This window comes from Ranitomeya imitator, chromosome 5 (assembly GCF_032444005.1).
Source record: "Ranitomeya imitator isolate aRanImi1 chromosome 5, aRanImi1.pri, whole genome shotgun sequence".
In the NCBI taxonomy this organism is placed as follows: Eukaryota; Metazoa; Chordata; class Amphibia; order Anura; family Dendrobatidae; genus Ranitomeya; species Ranitomeya imitator.
In genome coordinates this window covers 507,899,822-507,922,963 of record NC_091286.1, presented here as the reverse complement: position 1 = coordinate 507,922,963, position 23,142 = coordinate 507,899,822, and the positions used below count along the sequence as shown (strand labels likewise).

At 45.1% G+C, this 23,142-nt stretch overlaps 1 protein-coding gene across 1 annotated transcript; it reads left to right on the top strand.

The window, feature by feature from the left end:
- The first annotated feature begins 5,888 nt into the window (after window positions 1-5,888).
- Window positions 5,889-8,238, top strand: RAP2B (RAP2B, member of RAS oncogene family). Its single transcript, XM_069727470.1, has one exon. The coding sequence runs from the start codon at window positions 6,041-6,043 to the stop codon at window positions 6,590-6,592; it is 552 nt and encodes a 183-aa protein (XP_069583571.1). The 5' UTR covers window positions 5,889-6,040; the 3' UTR covers window positions 6,593-8,238.
- The last annotated feature ends 14,904 nt before the right edge of the window (window positions 8,239-23,142 follow it).

Below are 23,142 nucleotides of genomic sequence, written 5' to 3'. Positions count from 1 at the left end.
CTCAGATGATTGGGACTCTCATGTGAAGCAGGTCAGAATGGTTTTCCAGGTCCTGCGTGCTAATTCTTTGTTTGTGAAGGGATCAAAATGTCTCTTCGGTGTGCAGAAAGTTTCATTTTTGGGGTTCATCTTTTCCCCTTCTACTATCGAGATGGATCCGGTTAAGGTCCAAGCCATCCAGGATTGGACTCAGCCGACATCTCTGAAAAGTCTGCAAAAATTCCTGGGCTTTGCTAATTTTTATCGTCGCTTCATCTGTAATTTTTCTAGCATTGCCAAACCATTGACCGATTTGACCAAGAAGGGTGCTGATTTGGTTAATTGGTCTTCTGCTGCTGTGGAAGCTTTTCAGGAGTTGAAGCATCGTTTTTGTTCTGCCCCTGTGTTGTGTCAACCAGATGTTTCTCTTCCGTTTCAGGTCGAGGTTGATGCTTCTGAGATTGGAGCAGGGGCGGTTTTGTCACAGAGAGGTTCTGGTTGCTCAGTGTTGAAACCATGTGCTTTCTTTTCCAGGAAGTTTTCGGCTGCTGAGCGTAATTATGATGTGGGCAACCGAGAGTTGCTGGCCATGAAGTGGGCATTCGAGGAATGGCGTCATTGGCTTGAAGGAGCTAAGCATCGCGTGGTGGTATTGACTGATCATAAGAACCTTACTTATCTCGAGTCTGCCAAGCGCTTGAATCCTAGACAGGCCCGTTGGTCGTTATTTTTTGCCCGCTTCGATTTTGTGATTTCGTACCTTCCGGGCTCTAAAAATGTGAAGGCGGATGCTCTGTCTAGGAGTTTTGTGCCCAACTCTCCGGGTTCATCTGAGCCGGCGAGTATCCTCAAGGAAGGAGTCATTGTGTCTGCCATCTCCCCTGATTTGCGGCGAGTGTTGCAAAAATTTCAGGCGAATAAACCTGATCGTTGTCCGGCAGAGAAATTGTTCGTCCCTGATAGGTGGACTAGTAAAGTTATCTCTGAACTTCATTGTTCGGTGTTGGCTGGTCATCCTGGAATCTTTGGTACCAGAGAGTTAGTGGCTAGATCCTTCTGGTGGCCATCTCTGTCACGCATCTCTGTACGCACTTTTGTGCAGTCCTGTGGGATTTGTGCTAGGGCTAAGCCCTGCTGTTCACGTGCCAGTGGGTTGCTTTTGCCCTTGCCGGTCCCAAAGAGGCCTTGGACACATATTTCGATGGATTTCATTTCTGACCTTCCCGTTTCTCAAAAGATGTCAGTCATTTGGGTGGTCTGTGATCGCTTTTCTAAAATGGTCCATCTGGTGCCCTTGGTTAAATTGCCTTCCTCCTCTGATTTGGTGCCTTTGTTCTTCCAGCATGTGGTTCGTTTGCATGGTATTCCTGAGAATATTGTTTCTGACAGAGGTTCCCAGTTTGTTTCAAGATTTTGGCGAGCCTTTTGTGGTAGGATGGGCATTGACCTATCTTTTTCCTCGGCTTTCCATCCTCAGACTAATGGCCAGACCGAACGAACCAATCAGACCTTGGAAACATATCTGAGATGTTTTGTTTCTGCAGACCAGGATGATTGGGTGTCCTTTTTGCCGTTGGCTGAGTTCGCCCTTAATAATCGGGCCAGCTCGGCTACCTTGGTCTCTCCATTTTTCTGCAATTCTGGGTTCCATCCTTGTTTCTCTTCAGGACAGGTTGAGTCTTCGGACTGTCCTGGTGTGGATTCTGTGGTGGACAGGTTGCAGCAGATCTGGACTCAGGTAGTGGACAATTTGACCTTGTCCCAGGAGAAGGCTCAACTTTTCGCTAATCGCAGACGCCGTGTGGGTCCCCAACTTCGTGTTGGGGATCTGGTTTGGTTATCTTCTCATCATATTCCTATGAAGGTTTCCTCTCCTAAACTTAAACCTCGTTTTATTGGTCCGTATAGGATTTCTGAGATTCTCAACCCTGTGTCTTTTCGTCTGACCCTCCCAGACTCCTTTTCCATACATAATGTATTCCATAGGTCGTTGTTGCGGAGATACGTGGCACCTATGGTTCCATCTGTTGAGCCTCCTGCCCCGGTTTTGGTGGAGGGGGAATTGGAGTATATTGTGGAGAAAATTTTGGATTCTCGTGTTTCTAGACGGAAACTCCAGTATCTGGTTAAATGGAAGGGTTATGCTCAGGAAGATAATTCCTGGGTTTTTGCCTCTGATGTCCATGCTCCAGATCTTGTTCGTGCCTTTCATGTGGCTCATCCTGGTCGGCCTGGGGGCTCTGGTGAGGGTTCGGTGACCCCTCCTCAAGGGGGGGGTACTGTTGTGAATTCTGTGGCTGAATTCACTCCTGTGGTCACAAGTGGTACTGCAGCTTCTGAGCTTCCTCCCTCAGGTGTTCTGGTGAGCTCGTTGGCTGCTTTGTTATTTAACTCCGCCTGATTCTGTCTTCCTTGCTCCTTGTCAATGTTCCAGTGTTGGATCTGAGCTTCTGGATCTTTCCTGTGGCCTGCTGCTCTGCTTAGATAAGTGCTTCTTTGCTTTTGTTGCTTCTTTTTCTGTCCAGCTTGTCAATTCGTTTTGCTGGAAGCTCTGAGACGCAAAGGGTGTACCGCCGTGCCGTTAGTTCGGCACGGTGGGTCTTTTTGCCCCCTTTGTGTGGTTTTTGCTTTAGGGTTTTTTGTAGACTGCAAAGTTCTCTTTGCTATCCTCGCTCTATCTAGAATATCGGGCCTCACTTTGCTGAATCTATTTCATCCCTACGTTTGTCTTTTCATCTTGCTAACTGTCATTATATGTGGGGGGCTGCCTTTTCCTTTGGGGTATTTCTCTGAGGCAAGTCAGGCTTGTTTTTTCTATCTTCAGGCTAGTCAGCTCCTCAGGCTGTGCCGAGTTGCATAGGTAGTGTCAGGCGCAATCCACAGCTGCCTTTAGTTGTGTTTAGGATAGGTTCAGGTATTGCGGTCTACAGAGATTCCACGTCTCAGAGCTCGTTCTATTGTTTTTGGGTTATTGTCAGATCACTGTATGTGCTCTGATTGCTGGCACACTGTGTCACTGGATTGCCTACATAACAGGGTCCGCTGGGGTGATGGAATGGCAGCTAGATGGTATACCTTCCCACAGGTGAAGTATATCCCCAGGGCTTTCCAGTAGTGTAGGTGGCGATGATGTGAGGCGCAGTTAATAACGAGGACACAGGGTTGCAGTCTCTTTACCTTTTACTGAAGACTTCGGGATCCGCAATCCAGAGCACTGTTAACTGGGCTGGCTGAGTCCGGCCGGTCCAAAGGCACATCCAGAGTTCCCTTTGCAGGTGGAAATCAGTGCCTACCAACTAGCGCCTGTGTGTTGTAGTTCTTCCCTGCTGAGCATTCGGGATAGTCCTCACAACTTTCGTATCTGTTCTTTCTCTTTCTCTCCGTCCCCCAAGTTATTGTCTGGATTGGACGCACCCGTTTGACGGGAAGGCTCGGAGCTATTCTGGGACCCTAGAGACGCCCCTCTCCAACTTTGCCCCTTATGTCTGCTTAGGTGATGTAAGGTAGACAGCCAACCTAAAATCAACTTTCCTGCCGCTGTTTGAAGTAATGCTTGGAGTCTGTTACTTCCTCGGCGTTCCGGCCACCGGCTACGTGCCTCAGTAGGATGTTGCCGATCACGGGGCACGACTCCTACTGGATATCTCCTTGTGCTGCAATTTCATTTCTCACTTCTCCACAATATCCTTCGCTTCGTGTCCTTCCTTAGGATACCGCCGCAAGGTAGTACAGGCGCGGTTCCGTACTTTCTGTCCTTTCTGCTAGGTACCTGCCAGGAACCCACCCCTGACAGGTCCTCCCTAGAGCTCTCCCAGGCTGCGTTCTGATCTAACTTCCTATCCAACTCCCAGTTTTACCAAAGTGTGAGGAGTGGCCTAATACATAGTGCCTTTTGCTCCCCATGGTGGCCGGAGTGTGAAGTGTAATGTGTGACTGTGATACTTGGTCAGGTGAACTCCTTTAGTGCAATCAGACATAACATCACTCCCCTTAGTGGCAGAGCGACATTACTGCAACGACAAGGACTCTGGGGCGCTGCATGAACATGAAGCCACCTTTGTCTCGTGGTTGTTAAAGGGGTGTCTGGCCTTAGGCTACTCTATGTGAGACTTGTAAATCCTCACAACGCCGACACTGTGAGGATTCTCCGGTAGTGGATGGTCATGTGACCACAAGTACATGATTTGCATTCTTTGAGCCACATTCTGACTAGACTGTGTTCAGCCTTATACTCCAAGTCTGCCATCATTCTTCGGCAGTGGGAGTGGACGATCATATGACCACAAGTATAAGATTTGCATACTTCCGACACATTCTGGAAAACTGTGTGGAGCGTAAGGCTACTTTCACACTAGCGTCGTACGACGCACGTCGCAATGCGTCGTTTTGCAGAAAAAACGCATCCTGCAAAGTTGTTTGCAGGATGCGTTTTTTCTCCATAGGCTTGTATTAGCAATGCATTGCCACACGTCGCAACCGTCGTGCGACAGTTGCGTCGTGTTGTGGCGGACCGTCGGCACCAAAAAACGTTGCTTGTAACGTTTTTTGGTGCGTTGTGTCCGCCATTTCCGACCGCGCATGCGCGTCCGGAACTCCGCCCCCTCCTCCCCGCAACTCACAATGGGGCAGCGGATGCGTTGTAATAATGCACCCGCTGCCCCCGTTGTGCTGCGTTGTCACAGGATGCGTCGGTACGTCGGCCCGACGCACTGCGACGGGCCGACGCTAGTGTGAAAGTAGCCTAACTCAATACACTTGCACTGAGAGAGGCAGCATCCATTGAGCTAACACGTAGCATACTTCCGGTCATTCATCCGCTGCTCCTGGCGCTGGAGAATCCTCACAGTGAGCAGTGCGCGCGCTGTGAGGATTCACAAGTCTTCAGTCACACAGATGACTGCAGACTTGTAGCCTGAGGCTGAACAAACCCCATTAAAGTATCTCCTGGTTTTTATTAATAGTGACTCTGGGTGACAACCAATATGTCCAACATTATAATGCCGACAAGGGTGTCAGCCAGCTTCACTATAGTCCTGAAGGAAGATTCGGTTTAGGCTACTTTCACATTAGCGTCGGTACGGGGCTGTCGCGCTGCGTCGGCCTGACGCATACTGTGCAAGCGCTGCACAATGGGGGCAGCGGATGCATTTTTCCTGCGCATCCGCTGCCCCATTGTGAGTTGCGGGGAGGTGGGGCGGAGTTTCGGTTGCGCATGCGCAGTTGGAAATGGCGGACACAATGCAGCAAAAAACGTTACATGTAACGTTTTTTTGCTGCCGACGGTCCGACACAACACGGCGCAACTGTCGTCGTGTGGCAAAGCGTCGCAAATGTTAGTCAATGGCGAAAAAACGCACCCTGCAAGCAATTTTGCAGGATGCGTTTTTTCCCCTAAACGACGCATTGCGACGTGCAGTGCACGACGCTAGTGTGAAAGTAGCCTTACTTAGACGAGTAACTAGCACAACAGCCATTCCAGCTTCTGGCAAAGATGGGTGACTACCTGGTGCAACCACCATTGCTGTAAAATTGGGAATAAAGCTTTCCTCAAAGCAGATAAAAAAAAATAACTTGATAGAAGCTGAAAGCTGAAGGAGTTTGATGGACGTAAGTGCAAGGTGTCGTGAAGAGGACGTGTATAAGGAGACGTTATGAGGCGGGTAATGGGAGGAAAGAAAGGTGATTCATGTGAGGGACTTCATGGAACCATCCTAGCAATGCCGCGCACAGCCAATCACAGGCCGCGCACCGGCAGCCAATGGGAAATGACTCACGTTTGACTAATGAGAGGACTTTCTCTGCAGCTAATGAACTGAGCCAATCACGGCGCGACTTTCCAGACTGACAGCCCGAGCAGCCAATGAATGCAAAGAAGTCACCAAATGCAAGTGTAATTGAAGCTAAGAGTGTGGGCTGCTGCCTCCGAGAGGAATGGAGCGCTGCGGGCGGAGAGCGCAGCAGAGCCGGAGCTGAGCGGAGCCGGAGCTGAGCCCAGTCTCCTTTGTTGCATGCGGAGCCGATGAGGTGAATTGCTCCCTCCAGCAGCAGACAGCCAGGAGCCATGAGAGAATACAAAGTGGTGGTGCTGGGCTCGGGCGGGGTGGGGAAATCCGCCCTCACCGTGCAGTTTGTCACAGGCTCGTTCATAGAGAAATACGACCCCACCATTGAGGACTTCTACAGGAAGGAGATCGAGGTGGACTCGTCGCCCTCGGTGCTGGAGATCCTGGACACTGCGGGCACGGAGCAGTTCGCCTCCATGAGAGACCTGTACATCAAGAACGGCCAGGGCTTCATCCTGGTGTACAGCCTGGTGAACCAGCAGAGCTTCCAGGACATCAAGCCCATGAGGGACCAGATCATCCGGGTGAAGCGCTACGAGAAGGTGCCCATGATCCTGGTGGGCAACAAGGTGGACCTGGAGGGGGAGAGGGAGGTCTCCTATGGGGAAGGCAAAGCTTTGGCCGATGACTGGAACTGTCCCTTCATGGAAACTTCTGCGAAAAACAAAGCGTCTGTGGACGAGCTGTTCGCGGAGATCGTCAGGCAGATGAACTATGCCTCCCAGCCCAATGGGGACGATCAGTGCTGCTCGTCCTGTGTGCTCCTCTGAGGGCCCTCGGTTTACAAGGCACTGTGTCACTTGTTGGATTTCAGCTCTGAAGGCTCCGTCCTGCTGAGACGTCCCTGGGGTCTGCAGAGAGAGGAAGGAAAGTCTGCTGGGGGGCCAGGCTGGGACCAGGAGGCAGGGCCCCCCTCTGACTGTCCTGTCGGCCCAGGAGGCATGGGCCCCCCTCTGACTGTCCTGTCGGCCCAGGAGGCATGGGCCCCCCTCTGACTGTCATGTCGGCCCAGGAGGCAGGGGCCCCCCTCCGACTGTCATGTCGGCCCAGGAGGCAGGGGCCCCCCTCCGACTGTCATGTCGGCCCAGGAGGCAGGGGCCCCCCTCTGACTGTCCTGTCGGCCCAGGAGGCATGGGCCCCCCTCTGACTGTCATGTCGGCCCAGGAGGCATGGGCCCCCCTCTGACTGTCATGTCGGCCCAGGAGGCATGGGCCCCCCTCTGACTGTCATGTCGGCCCAGGAGGCATGGGCCCCCCCTCTGACTGTCCTGTCGGCCCAGGAGGCATGGGCCCCCCTCTGACTGTCATGTCGGCCCAGGAGGCAGGGGCCCCCCTCTGACTGTCATGTCGGCCCAGGAGGCAGGGGCCCCCCTCTGACTGTCATGTCGGCCCAGGAGGCATGGGCCCCCCTCTGACTGTCATGTCGGCCCAGGAGGCAGGGGCCCCCCTCTGACTGTCATGTCGGCCCAGGAGGCAGGGGCCCCCCTCTGACTGTCATGTCGGCCCAGGAGGCATGGGCCCCCCTCTGACTGTCATGTCGGCCCAGGAGGCATGGGCCCCCCTCTGACTGTCCTGTCGGCCCAGGAGGCAGGGGCCCCCCTCTGACTGTCCTGTCGGCCCAGGAGGCATGGGCCCCCCTCTGACTGTCATGTCACACACTTCTATGCAAAGTGGGATTATTGTTACAGAGTATCCAGTCATAAGTATTGCACATCTACAATGATGCCAACCTGCTGTGGGCAGGAGTATGTGAGCGTGTGGGGATGACAGGGGAAATCTATTTTGTTTACCTGCTGTATAAAATGGGGACTTGGGAAGATTGTTAATATTTTTTATCAGCTGTGAAAATGTTTTTTTTTTTGTTTTTTTTGTCATGTGCTGGCAATAACTGATTTTTGATGCCCAGCTATATTTAATAGACAATGAAACAATGACTTGTGTGCCAGGGTCACCAGCACCCAGTGTCCTTAGTGCCTTCAAAATTCAGCTGTTCCAGCCGGTGCCAACCTGTGAAATCTCCACAAAATCCCATTATCTCCTATTCTGCAAACTACTTACCAGTTTCCTCTTGGTAATCACACTGAACAAAGGCAACCATTGTCCCTGGAACCTATATCTGAGCCTGTAAATGTCATTTCCATGTCTTGCACATTTTAAGGGGGGAGGAAGGATTTGGTAGTTAACAAATTTTGTGTTACTGACAGTAGTGGCACTGAAAGGGTTACAGTCTTATAACTCCTTGTTTTAACTCTTACTGGGCATGCAGTGGTTTTATCATTGCACAGAGGCCTGAGCTCTAACAAAAAGGAAATGTGATGTGCCACCCAGTGTCATTTTATTTCTTGGACATGTTAGAACAAGTTTTTCTCTTATGTTTTAAAGTACCGTATGTTGAATACAGATTCATTGTGACATAACATGATGTGGCTTCTTTGCTTTTCTTATGGGTGGGGGACGGAGGGTGGAGTTACTGTATGGGTGGGTGCTGGTTATTATGGCAGGCCTCATTGGGTTGATGCCATAGTTTGGTGTTCCCTACCTAAAACTACTGAATTGGAATTTATTTTTTGTTTACAAGTTCTGTTTATTTTGCTGTCTTGTTTCACAAGTTTGTAAATAGACAGATGTGGCCGTTTTGAGTTTGTGACAATATTTACAAAATGGAACTGTACTTCCAGTTAGGCCACTGATCACAGAATCTTATGCCACATTCATTGTTTGTAAGCCAAACGAGGAGTGGGTGATAAATCCAGAAGTGGTGATGTATTTCTGTTATATTTTTCTTCTGATTGTTCCTCCCCTGGTTTTGGCTTATCAATACTGATGTACCATAGTGATAGTGTGAATGTGGTCATACAGGAATCTACTTTTGTGAAATGATTCTCAGAAGTGTAATGGGGATTTGAGACCCTTAAAGTGTTAATTAGTAGCCTGTGAGAAAGAATATTCAATCAGTTTTATTTGGCTTTGCTTAGGAAAGCTGAAGACAGTGGATAGACTTTGATGCAGCTCTAAATAAAACTGTGAGTATCTGATACTCTTATGCACCCTAAGGCTACGTTCCCACGATGAGCTTTTGGTGAGTTTTTGATGTTGCAGAATTTCTGCAGCGATTAGTTAAATAGGGTAACTTGCGTTCTCCATTGCATTTCTTTTTATGCTTTTTTGTTTGTTTTCGGTCTATTTGGTGTTCCATGCTTTAAATAAAGCTGCTTTTGTTTTTTGATACTCCCTTGTTTTTTTTTTTTTTTTTTTGCTTTAACAAAACTTTATTGCTATATTTGGGTGTGGACTGTATACTTTTTTATATAGTTATTAAGGTTGAAGGAAGACTTTAAGTCCATCTAGTTCAACCCATAGCATAACCTAACATGCCCTAACATGTTGATCCAGAGGAAGGCAAAAAAACCCATGTGGCAGAGAGTAAGCTCCACATTGGGGAAAAAAATTCCTTCCCGACTCCACATACGGCAATCAGACTAATTCTCTGGATCAAAGGCCTTTTCAAGAAATCTAGTATATATACCCTGCAAGATTATACTTTTCCAGAAAGGCATCCAGTCCCCTCTTAAATTTAAGTGACGAATCACTCATTACAACATCATACGGCAGAGAGTTCCATAGTCTCACTGCTCTTACAGTAAAGAATCCACGTCTGTTTTTATGCTTAAACCTTCTTTCCTCCAGACGTAGAGGATGCCCCCTTGTCCCTGTCTCAGGTCTTTTGATGTGTTTCTGACTTGCAAATGCGCTAAACATGTGCATTTTTATTTTTTCTGCAGATTTTCTGCATTTAATGTAAGTTTATATGGAAAATCCGAACAGAAAACTAACTGTACCCAAAAGAGAAATTTACATACATTCTGTGGATTTCAAATGCGCACCGCGGGTGAGTTTACGCAGTGTTAAAAATTAGCATGGTGGGCATGAGATTTCTATAAATCCCATCCACTTTGCTGGAACTGTAAGACTGTGTTTTTTAGCTTAAAAAAACAAAACAAGCAGCACCAAAAGCTCATCGTGGAAACTTGGCCTAACAAGAACTTTATCATGTGGGTGTTTTTGTGTTTTTTTTTTTTCCTCGAGGATCTCTTTGCCTCGAGTCCCACCAGTAACAAATCCTCATATGTATGCAACATCAGCAATTTTTCTGATTGCAGAAGCATGTATAGCTGTGTAATATTATACTGGGCGTAGGTTTTCAGCCTTCTAACTGCTCACGAGTGGTCCTGAGCATTTGGTCCCTGTACCAAGCTTCTCTCAGATACCCTCAACTAGAATGTTGCAAATGCTTTTTCCGTTCATATTGAGTTTGGAGAGGAGCAGTCGGCTTAATACAAACTTTGGTTTTCTCTTCCTGTTCCTTTCTAGACGCGGAAACTGCTGTAGTATATCCATGCTGATGAAAGCAAAGACTCTTGGCGTTTCTTCTTTGCATACAGCTAGAATTATAAGAGAACAGGGGAAGCCATGCTTGCAGTTTAAATTCAGGTAGCACTAAATATTGAGATTTGTATTGAGATCTTAGTGACTGTATACGGGCCTCTGTGCACATTGCAGATTTGTCACAAAACCTGAAGGGTTTCCTGATGTCTGTAAAGTGAATGAGAATCCTGAAATCTCACGAACATGTTTTGACTTGCAGAGTTTCAAACTGCAGCATGTCAATTCTTTGTTTTTGCTGCATATTTCAGCAATACTAATGAAGGGGGGGTTATCTGCAACAAAAAAACATCTACTTTAAGCAGCATTTTACCTGCCAAGAGATGCAGAAATTTCTGCACCAAATACTTAGAGGACCTGTCAGCAAGATTAGCCCTATAAACTAACGATATGGCTATAATTGCTCTGTGATGCTGATGTGATACTATGATACCTGATGTGAAGGAATCGGTTCAGTGGCTGCTGAATATTCACCTTCATGAAGTTTTCAGAAAATGATGTCTTCTGTGACCAAGCTCCTCTGTTTCTTGTGCAGGTTACTGATTATTGATCTGATATAGATATATATAGATAGATATATATATATATATATATTTTTTTTTTTATTCTGTGCCGCCTTCATTGTGTGGGCAGCGGATGCACAGTGGGAGCCAGCACCCTGTGTGCAGAATTTCAATAAAATGGAGGTGACGTATGCGCACATCGAAATTTCAACTCTGAACTGAGCAAATATCGCGAACTGCACATGTGCCATTTTAAATCCTGCACACAGGACGCTGGCTAACACTGCTCACGCACCACATACACAATGATATCGGCCTGGAATTGTAAAATGGAGACAGGTCCACCTGCACAAGAAACAGGAGCTTTGTGGGTGTGAGGGGGCAGAGGACCAGAAGACCCTGCCCCCATATCCCGTCCCAAAAGTGCACAAGACATAATTTAATGAGAACTTCACAAGGTGAGTATCTGGCAGCCACTGAGCGGATCCCTTCACATCAAGTATCATATTAATCAGCGCCATTATAACCATACCTTTAATCTATAGTGTTAAATCCTTCTGGCAGGATGGCATGTTAGAGAGCCAATCAGTCCATTTTAGGGCTCATGCTCACTTGCAAGCAACTCGGATGAGTCTTGCACGGCTCCCAGCACTCAGGAGCGGAGCGTGAGGCTGCATGTATTGCTATGCAGCTGCATGCTCCGATCTGAGTGCGGGGTGCAGGGCCGGGTATTGCCATGTGAGACTCATCCAAGTTGCTCGCAAGTGAGTAAGAGCCCTTATATGTAGATACTATGTTATTTCTGTCAGTAGCTTTATGTAATTGGTTTCTGTTCCAGAAATGTTGTTTACCTTTACAGGGCCCTGTTTTGTATTTTATTTTATGCCAATTTTCTAATCCTTTTTGATAGAGGATCATCATTTCCAACATGACCATTATAGAAAATGCTTGTATTCTCATCTTTTATAATCTGCCATGCTGTTCTCCTGTGATTCATCCTAGAAATGTATGAATTGATAGCTGATTATTGCCCATTTGTAAAAGGGGTGTGTTTTCATATAGCCCTCCCTGATTGGTCAGTGTAATCGGATGGAGGGACACGCCCTCAAATGGTGGAATTCGGTTGTCAAATTTGTCCATGAATAATAAAGGGACGGCGCAATGCTGGGTTCAAAGAAAAGGATGCTCCAACATGATAAATACTTGCATTTTCCATTAACAATTGCATACGGTAGGGGAGCTGACCTGTCCCCTGATTTGTAGTGGTGAGAGTTGTCCCTTGACATGATCACTGGAGAGCAAATGATACAAGTTTCCAGTAACACTGACCTTTGAATCTGATTTATTTGCTAAAGTGCTTTTAGATGTATGTGTAAACCTCACACCTGGAAGGAAAGTGGCATTGTTATTTTAGTGGCTGTTACATTGTCTTTGCATGGTCTTGCTTTTTCCATTAGATGACAGTTTAGACAACTTCAAATATAGTTATGGTCATTGCTATTTGAGTGTAAACTGTTAGTTAGGCACCGTTCACACTTTAGTATATTGTTGGTATTTTTCTTTAATTTTTAGTCAATTGCAAATTAAAAATACTGAAGTGGGGAACTAGTAGATCTTTGTTTCACTAGTTTTAATAACCCTATAGGTAAAGGGTATAGTGCAGTATAATACCTGGGTCCAGTGGTGCATTCTCCATTGTAATCCATAAGAAAAACCATGTTGGCGGAAAAAAACAAACAAAAAAAAGCAGACAAGCAGCCTTGGGCCATTGCAGGGTCCGAATACTGGATTGTGAGGCGATAGCATGCAGATTCATATTTTATTATTGTTCATGTGGGCTGAACTAGACCTTTAATAAACCGCTATAGCGTGGCGAAGAGGTGATATGATCTATGGTGGGCTTGTACTTCTGGTTGGAGTCGTGCCAGCACTGGTATTACGCTATGCTGTGCACACTGGTAGCTGAAAATAGTCAATGCTAGACTACAGTATCATTACGCATGGTGTACACTTTAAATAGACCATAATACAAAAAGCTCACTTCAAGATCTAGGACGGGATGTAGCTAGTAATTTATGCTTTGTATGTTGCTTATAGGGAATCTGCAGGTTTTTGCTGCCTCATCTGAGAGCATTGTATTGTAGGCAAAGAGAAGCTGAATCCAAGGATGTATCACTTAGAATACTGGGTGCAGCGGTTTGGATACAATCAGAGCTTAGAATGATGCTGAGAAAGCTAACCCCCACCCACACCAGGCTCTCTGTGTACAAAGTATATAGACAGTGTGCTGCTTCATTGCTGGACCAGTCCGACAATGCTAATCTTAGTGATAAATCCTTCAGTTAATAAACGGCACACACTTTGACAAGTGACACATCCCTGAATTCTGTGTTTCAGCCACTATCTCCTGCTCTCTTCAGATTACGTAGCAAAAACCTGCTGACCATGTTTTTGTCAGCTAATCTGAGAGCAGCATAATGTAGACATAGATACCCTGATTTCAGCCATCTGTCACTAACAGAGGTGCTTGTTGTGGTTTTGATAAAATCACTATTTTATCAGCAGCAGATAATCACTAAAGAATTACCGTTTGATACTAGAGTATAAGCCGAGATTTTCAGCCCACTTTTTTGAGCTGAAAGTTCCCCTCTCGGCTTATACTCGAGTCATACCCAGGGGTCGGCAGGGGAGGGGGAGCGGAGCTGTGCAATACTCACCTGCTCCTGGGCGGTCCCTACACGTCCCTGGTTCTCCGGGCGCCGGCAGCTTCTTCCTGTAGTGAGTGGTCACACGGTACCGGTCATTATAGTAATGAATATGGACCCGACTCCTCTCCCATAGGGGTGGAGCCGCATATTCATTACTGTAATGAGCGGTACCATGTGACCGCTCACTACAGGAAGAAGCTGCCGGCGCCGGGGAACAGACGTGCAGGGACCACGCCAGGAGCAGGTGAGTATAACACAGTGCACAATATTCACCTACTCCACGTTCCACCGTCGGTGCCGCTGTGTCTTCTGCGTCCTCTGCAGTAACATAGTAACATAGTAACATAGTTAGTAAGGCCGAAAAAAGACATTTGTCCATCCAGTTCAGCCTATATTCCATCATAATAAATCCCCAGATCTACGTCCTTCTACAGAACCTAATAATTGTATGATACAATATTGTTCTGCTCCAGGAAGACATCCAGGCCTCTCTTGAACCCCTCGACTGAGTTCGCCATCACCACCTCCTCAGGCAAGCAATTCCAGATTCTCACTGCCCTAACAGTAAAGAATCCTCTTCTATGTTGGTGGAAAAACCTTCTCTCCTCCAGACGTAAAGAATGCCCCCTTGTGCCCGTCACCTTCCTTGGTATAAACAGATCCTCAGCGAGATATTTGTATTGTCCCCTTATATACTTATACATGGTTATTAGATCACCCCTCAGTCGTCTTTTTTCTAGACTAAATAATCCTAATTTCGCTAATCTATCTGGGTATTGTAGTTCTCCCATCCCCTTTATTAATTTTGTTGCCCTCCTTTGTACTCTCTCTAGTTCCATTATATCCTTCCTGAGCAACGGTGCCCAAAACTGGACACAGTACTCCATGTGCGGTCTAACTAGGGATTTGTACAGAGGCAGTATAATGCTCTCGTCATGTGTATCCAGACCTCTTTTAATGCACCCCATGATCCTGTTTGCCTTGGCAGCTGCTGCCTGGCACTGGCTGCTCCAGGTAAGTTTATCATTAACTAGGATCCCCAAGTCCTTCTCCATGTCAGATTTACCCAGTGGTTTCCCATTCAGTGTGTAATGGTGATATTGATTCCTTCTTCCCATGCAGTGACGGTCAGAAAGCGCGATTAGTGCGTGCCGCCCTCTGCCTGAACAGTCAGTGCAGAGGACGGGGAAGACTCAGCGGCCCCCACTGTGAAACGGGGAGCAGGTGAATATAGCAAGTGGCGGGGGCCTGAGAGGGGAGTATGTCATTATTTTTTTTTTTTTTTATCGCAGCAACAGCATATGGGACAAATGTCTGTTTGGAGCATCTTATGGGACCATGTGCAGCATTATATGGGGCAAATATCTGTATGGAGCATCTTATGGGGCTATAATCCACATTTGTGGAGCATTATATGGGGCATATTTTAATATGGAGCATCTTATGGAGCCCATCATAAACTGTATGGAGCATTATATGGGGCGTATTTTGTATGGAGCACCTTATGGGGCCCCATCATAAACTGTATGGGGCTCCTGATTCAATATGGATATTCAAAAACACTTAAACTACTGATGTCTCAATTAATTTTACTTTTATTGGTATCTATTTTTATTTTTGAAATTTACCAGTAGCTGCTGCATTTTCCACCCTAGGCTTATACACAAGTCATTAAGTTTTCCCAGTTTTTTGTGTGGCAAAATTAGGGGGGTCAGCTTATACTCGAGTATATACGGCAGTAAATGTGCAGATATATATATATATATATATATATATATATATATATATATATATATATATATATATATATATACTGTATAACCCTACGTACCACCACTAACAGCTCTGTGCATAGGCAGAATGTGCAAAGAGAGCTGCACCCATGCTGCAAGACCGTGTCCCCATTATTTATTTTACTTATATAGCACCATTAATTCCACAGCGCTTTACAAACATTAGTGGCACTGCCCCCATTAGGGTTCACAATCTAGATTCCCTATCAGTATGTTTTTGGAGTTTGTATGTTCTCCCTGTGTTTGCATGTTGTGCTTGATGGGATTTGAACCCAGGACTCTAGCGCTGCTAACCATTGTGCCGCCATGCTGCCCCTGCCTTCAGACTGCACCGCCCCATAAGCACAAAACTACAGCAGTATTGGCCGCCACACAGCACCAACACCAAATAAAAGGAGCATTGAAACCCACCTTCTTCAAACTCTGAAATTAGAGCAAAAATTGGCTTTGCTAGCTCCTGTGTATTAAAGTCATCTGTGCCAAATGGGAGGAGTGCAAGGCCCAAAAAAGACAGATCATTCAATACGCTGAAAAAAGAGAATGGAAGAATGTACTGGGAAGATTTGCCCTTTAACCCCCTTAGCGATCCCCGATGCGCTTTTAAAGGCGGTAGGTAAGGGTGCTTCTTACTCAGCGCTGCTTTCTAACAGCATTGATATAAGGGCATAGCACCCCCAGCATCGGAAAATCTCCGAAGTCTGTTACTGGGGATAGCTGAGACCCTGGAGAACATGATCACGGGCATTTTTTATGGTCCCCTGTCACATGATTGCTGTTGTTCACTGAATAATGGCAATCACAGAAAAAAGTCAGATTTACAACGTAGTTCTCTCTCTCCACTGACATATCAGAGAAGAGAGAAATGGGGTCCCCCCCCCATACCTCCGCCGTCCCCTAGGCCCTCCTGCTCTATCTACAGGCCTTTGGGCCATGTTCCTGAAAATAAAATAAAATGGTGGGAGCATGCACAGTGCCCCCGACAATATCTGATGGCCCTTACCCAGCAACAATAAGGAATTTTTCCTATTGGTTCCTTTTGATCACCGTGATAGGGTGAATCACAGTGATCAATATGTTGGCTTTTTTTTTTTTTTTTTTTGGGGGGGGGGGCTTGTCTAACACCTATAAAACATGCAAGGCAGAGACGCTAGCACTGGCGATAGTTGGTGCGAATTCAGTGCACTCGGCGCTAACAATATATTCAATATGACAACCTAATTTTATCAAATTCTGTGTTATACCTCTGGGTTCAAAATGCACACTACACCCCAGGTTAAAATACTTCAGGGGTGTGATTTCTAAAATGGAGTCAGGTGGGGGGGGGTCCACAATTTAGGCTTAACTGGGGTCCTCCAAATGCCACATGCCGTCTGATAACTATTCCAACCAATTTTGTGTTTAAAAAGTCAAAGGGCGCTCCTTCCCTTCCAGCTTTCTCCCACATGTGGCTTATCGGTGTACTCAGGAGAAATTGCACAACTTTTGTGGTCCATTTTCTCTTGTTATCCTTGGGAAAATAAAAGTTTGGGCTTAAAGTATTTTATTTTTTTGTGAAATGTTTATATATGTATATGTATGTATGTATATATATATATGTATGTATGTATGTATGTATGTATGTATGTATGTATGTATGTATGTATGTATATATATATATATATATATATATATATTAAAAATTTTTTTTTTTTTTTTTTCCTTCCACATTGCTTCAGTTCTTGTGAAGGGTAAATAAACTTGAATGTGGATTTGTGCACCATGGTGTCACTTTTGGGTATTTTCCGTCATATAGGCCCCTCAAAGTGACTTCAAATGTGTGGTGGTCCCTTAACCCCTTCGCGACATGCGCCGTACTAGTACTGCGCTGCCGGCACTGCATTAGTGCCAGCAGCAATACTAGTACGGCGCACCGATCACCGCGGTCTCGCGCTGAGCGCCGCGGTGATCGGGTGCGGGGGTCAGCTGTATATGACAGCTGACACCCCGCAGCAATGCCCACGATCGGCGCTATCGCCGATCGCGGGCATTTAACCCCTCTGATGCCGCTGTCAGTAGTGACAGCGGCATAGAGGGGGATCGCGCAGGGACGGGGGCTCCCTGCGCTCTCCCACCGGAGCAACGCAATGAGATCGCGTTGCTCCGGTGACCCGGAAGGAGTCCCCGGATCCAAGATGGCCGCCGGACTCCTTCCGGGTCATGAAGTGACCTGGCTAGCCGGCGCCTGCTGAGAGCAGGCGCTGGAAAGCCAGCTAAACTGCATGTCAGATCGTTGATCTGACAGTGTGCTATGCACAGTGTCAGATCAACGATCTGATCTAATACAGAGATGTCCCACCCTGGGACAATGTTAGAAAGTAAAAAAAAAAAAATAGAATGTGTAAAAAAAAATAAAAAAAAATCCCCCCCCCAAAAAAAAAAAACATTTCCCAATAAATCCATTTATTTATGTAAAAAAAACAAAAAAACAAATGTACACATATTTGGTATCGCCGCGTCCGTAACGACCCGCTCTATAAAACTGTCCCACTAGTTAACCCCTTCAGTGAACACCGCAAAAAAAAAAAAAAAAAAAAAAGGCAAAAAACAACGCTTTATTATCATACAGGCGAACAAAAAGTGGAATAACACGCGATCAAAACGACGGATATAAATAACCATGGTACCACTGAAAACGTCATCTTGTCCCGCAAAAAAAAAGCCGCCATACAGCATCATCAGCAGAAAAATAAAAAAGTTATAGCTCTCAGAATAATGCGATGCAAAAACAATTATTTTTTTATATAAAATAGTTTTTATTGTGTAAAAGCGCCAAAACATAAAAGAAATTACATAAATGAGGTATCGCTGTAATCGTACTGACCCGAAGAATAAAACTGCTTTATCCATTTTACCACACGTGGAACGGTATAAACGCCCCCCCTAAAAGAAATTCAGGAATTGCTGGTTTTTGTTCATTCCGCCTCCCAAAAATCGGAATAAAAAGCGATCAAAAAATGTCATCTGCCCGAAAATGTTACCAATAAAAACGTCAACTCGTCCCGCAAAAAACAAGACCTCATATGACTCTGTGGGCCAAAATATGGATAAATTATAGCTCTCAAAATGTGGTGATGCAAAAACTATTTTTTGCATTAAAAAGCGTCTTTTAGTATGTGACAGCTGCCAATCATAAAAATCCGCCAAAAAAACGCTATAAAAGTAAATCAAACCCCCCTTCATCACCCCCTTAGTTAGGGAAAAATAATAAAATGTAAAAAAATGTATTTATTTCCATTTTCCCATTAGTGCTAGGGTTAGGGCTAGGGTTAGGGTTAGGGCTAGGGTTTCAGTTATAATTGGGGGTTTCCACTGTTTAGGCACATCAGGGGCTCTCCAAACGCGACATGGCGTCCGATCTCAATTCCAGCCAATTCTGCTTTGAAAAAGTAAAACAGGGCTCCTTCCCTTCCGAGCTCTGCCGTGCACCCAAACAGTGGTTCCCCCCAACATATGGGGTATCAGCAATCTCAGGACAAGTTGGACAACAACTTTTGGGGTCCAATTTGTCCTGTTACCCTTGGGAAAACAAAAACATAGGGGATAAAATATCATTTTCGTGGAAAAAAAAATATTTTTTATTTTCACGGCTCTGCGTTATAAACTGTAGTGAAACACTTGTTGGTTCAAAGCTCTCACAACACATCTAGATAAGTTCCTTGGGGGGTCTAGTTTCCAAAATGGGGTCACTTGTGGGGGGTTTCCACTGTTAAGGCACGTCAGGGGCTCTCCAAATGCGACATGGCGTCCGATCTCAATTCCAGCCAATTTTGCATTGAAAAGTCAAATGGCACTCCTTCCCTTCCGAGCTCTGCCATGCGCTCAAACAGTGGTTTATCCCCATATATGAAGTATCGACGTACTCAGGACAAATTGCACAACAACTTTTGGGGTCCAATTTATCCTTTTACCCTTGGGAAAATAAAACATTTGGGGCAAAAAGATAATTTTTTGTGAAAATTAATAAAACATTTTTTTTTACGGCTCTACATTATAAACTTCTGTGAAGCACTTGGAGGTTCAAAGTGCTCACCACACATCTAGATTAGTTCATTAGGGGGTCTACTTTCCAAAATGGTGTCACTTGTGGGGGTTTCCACTGTTTAGGCACATCAGGGGCTCTCCAATCGTGACATGGGCTCCGATCTCAATTCCAGCAAATCTTGCATTGAAAAGTCAAATGGCGCTCCTTCCCTTCTGAGCTCTGCCATGTGCCCAAACAGTGGTTTACCCCCACATATGGGGTATCGGCGTACTCAGGACAAATTGTACAACGAATTTTGTGGTCCAATTTCTCCTGTTACCCTTGGTAAAATGAAACAAATTGGACCTGAAGTAAAAATTTTGTGAAAAAAAAGTTAAATGTTCAATTTTTTTAAACATTCAAAAAATTCCTGTGAAGCACCTGAAGGGTTAATAAACTTTTTGAATGTGGTTTTGAGTACCTTGAGGGGTGCAGTTTTTAGAAAATGCCCAAAAGTGACACCATTCTGTCATATAGACCCCTCAAAGTCACTTCAAGTGTGAGGTGGTCCGTAAAAAAATGGTTTTGCAAATTTTGTTGCAAAAATGAGAAATCGCTGGTCAACTTTTAACCCTTATAACGTCCTAACAAAAAAAAGTTATGTTTCCAAAATTGTGCTGATGTAAAGCAGACATGTGGGAAATGTTGTTTATTAACTATATTATGTGATATAACTCTCTAATTTAAGGGCATAAAAACTAAGAGTTTGAAAATTGCTAAATTTTCATAATTTCCGACAAATTTTTGTTTTTTTCACAAATAAATGCAAGTCATATCGAAGAAGTTTTACCACTATCATGAAGTACAATATGTCACGAGAAAACAGTGTCAGAATCACCAGGATCCGTTGAAGCGTTTCAGAGTTATGACCTCATAAAGTGACAGTGGTCAGAATTGTAAAAATTGGCCCTGTCACTTAGGTGAAAACAGGCTTTGGGGTGAAGGGGTGAAGGGGTTAAAAAAAAAAAAAAAAATGGTTTTGTACATTTTGTTGAAAAAATTAGAAATAGTTTCCAAAATTGTGCTGATGTAAAGTAGACCTGTGGGAAATGTTATTTATTAACTATTTTCTGGGACATACCATAACTCTGGTTTACAGCATAATTTATTTTTATTTTTTTAATAAAGGCAAGTCTTATCAAATTTTGATGTTGTCCTTGGTGGGACTTGAGCCCAGGATTCCAGCACTGAAAGGCTGCAGTGCTAACCACTGAGCCACCGTGCCGCCCATTAATGGGCATATTTATTAAAACAGGCTTGTCATGAGGAGTGGCAGGTCTTTTTTTGTTAAATATACTGGTTATTTTTGTAATAGGATGAATTGCCCTTTTAAAAACCTAAAAGGACAATATATAGGGTGATATTTAGCATAACCTGCAAGCTTCACATTTAGGATTGCAAGTTTTCTCCTTTTCCTCTGCTGTTCGTGCACTGTAAGGGTGATGATGCATGCTGCCATTCTGTGGATTCATCTGTGCAGGTTTATAGTTTGAGTATATTTGCAGTAGTTAAAGTGAACAGCTAACAAAATGTCAAAGTTAAAAGGGCAAGTAGTCCAATAATAATTGCTCACAAATGGGAGACACCCATAAGGCACACTGTCTGGGCAGTCCACCATGAAAGCTCTTGTCGCTGGGTTTAATTACTGTAAAATACACTGTTAACATGGGTATTACTAGCGCCAGCTACAAAGCATGGCATATTGTAAGGCCTCCCTAATACGTGTTTTTGGGAGTTTTTTGGATGACAATTCTTCTAGCTAAAGCTGAATTGGGAACAGGGAACCTGTCACCCCCAAAATTGAAGATGACCTAAACCCACCGGCATCAAGGGCTTTTCTCCAGCATTCTGTAATGCTGTAGATAAGCCCCTGATGTATCCTGCAAGATGAGAAAAAGAGATTAGATTATACTCACTCAGGGGCGGTCCCACTGCGGTCCGGTCCGATGGGTGTCACGATCCGGTCCGGGGCCTCCCATCTTCTTACCATGATGTCCTCTTGTCTTCACGCTACGGCTCAGGCGCAGGCGTACTTTGTCTGCCCTGTTGAGGGCAGAGCAAAGTACTGCAGTGCGCAGGCATTGGGCCTCTCTGACCTTTCCCGACACCTGCGCACTGCAGTACTTTGCTCTGCCCTCAACAGGAAAGACCAAGTGCACCTGCGCCGGAGCCGCTGCGTGAAGACAAGAAGAGGACGTCCTCCTATGAAGATGGGAGGCCCCGGACCGCGACGCCGCAGTGGGACCGCCCCTGGGTGAGTATAATCTAACCTCTTTCTCATCTTTCAGGATATATCTGGGGCTTATCTACAGCATTACAGAATGCTGCTTTTTGTTTCTTATATTTCCTGGTATTTGGGCTTGGCAAAACTTAATTGATATGTTTAGGTGCAGATTACATGCACTTTTGATGCGTTTCTGCCTCTGAAACAAATTTTAAAAGCTTGTTCATTTTTAACCTGCAGAATTTCTGCACCTATTGCAATTCTGTGGGAAAATCCGCACAAATCTCCACGTACCCGCAAGAGGAAATTACTTGCTGCGGAATTGAAACACGAACTGCATGTCAAATTACAAAGCGTTGGGGGGGGGGAAAGCGCATTGATCATAAGAATTGTATAAATCCCACCCACTCTGTTGGAACTGTAAGATGCTGTGTTGTTGATGCAGCAAAAATATGTAGCGTCAAAAAAGCACTGAAAGCTAATCAAGCGAATGTAGCCTTAAGTGTATAGTATTGATTTGGTAGATTTTTTGCAGAAAGTTCTGCCTCTTCCCCTTTCATCTGAATGGGACTTGATAATAAATATATATATATATATATTATATTATATTATATTTTTTTTCTAGGCCGAAAAAAGACATTTGTCCATCCAGTTCAGCCTATATTCCATCATAATAAATCCCCAGATTTGCGTCCTTCTACAGAACCTAATAATTGTATGATACAATATTGTTCTGCTCCAGGAAGACATCCAGGCCTCTCTTGAACCCCTCGACTGAGTTCGCCATCACCACCTCCTCAGGCAAGCAATTCCAGATTCTCACTGCCCTAACAGTAAAGAATCCTCTTCTATGTTGGTGGAAAAACCTTCTCTCCTCCAGACGCTAAGAATGCCCCCTTGTGCCCGTCACCTTCCTTGGTATAAACAGATCCTCAGCGAGATATTTGTATTGTCCCCTTATATACTTCTACATGGTTATTAGATCGCCCCTCAGTCGTCTTTTTTCTAGACTAAATAATCCTAATTTCGCTAATCTATCTGGGTATTGTAGTTCTCCCATCCCCTTTATTAATTTTGTTGCCCTCCTTTGTACTCTCTCTAGTTCCATTATATCCTTCCTGAGCACCGGTGCCCAAAACTGGACACAGTACTCCATGTGCAGTCTAACTAGGGATTTGTACAGAGGCAGTATAATGCTCTCATCATGTGTATCCAGACCTCTTTTAATGCACCCCATGATCCTGTTTGCCTTGGCAGCTGCTGCCTGGCACTGGCTGCTCCAGGTAAGTTTATCATTAACTAGGATCCCCAAGTCCTTCTCCCTGTCAGATTTACCCAGTGGTTTCCCGTTCAGTGTGTAATGGTGATATTGATTCCCTCTTCCCATGTGTATAACCTTACATTTATCATTGTTAAACCTCATCTGCCACCTTTCAGCCCAAGTTTCCAACTTATCCAGATCCATCTGTAGCAGAATACTATCTTCTCTTGTATTAACTGCTTTACATAGTTTTGTATCATCTGCAAATATCGATATTTTACTGTGTAAACCTTCTACCAGATCATTAATGAATATGTTGAAGAGAACAG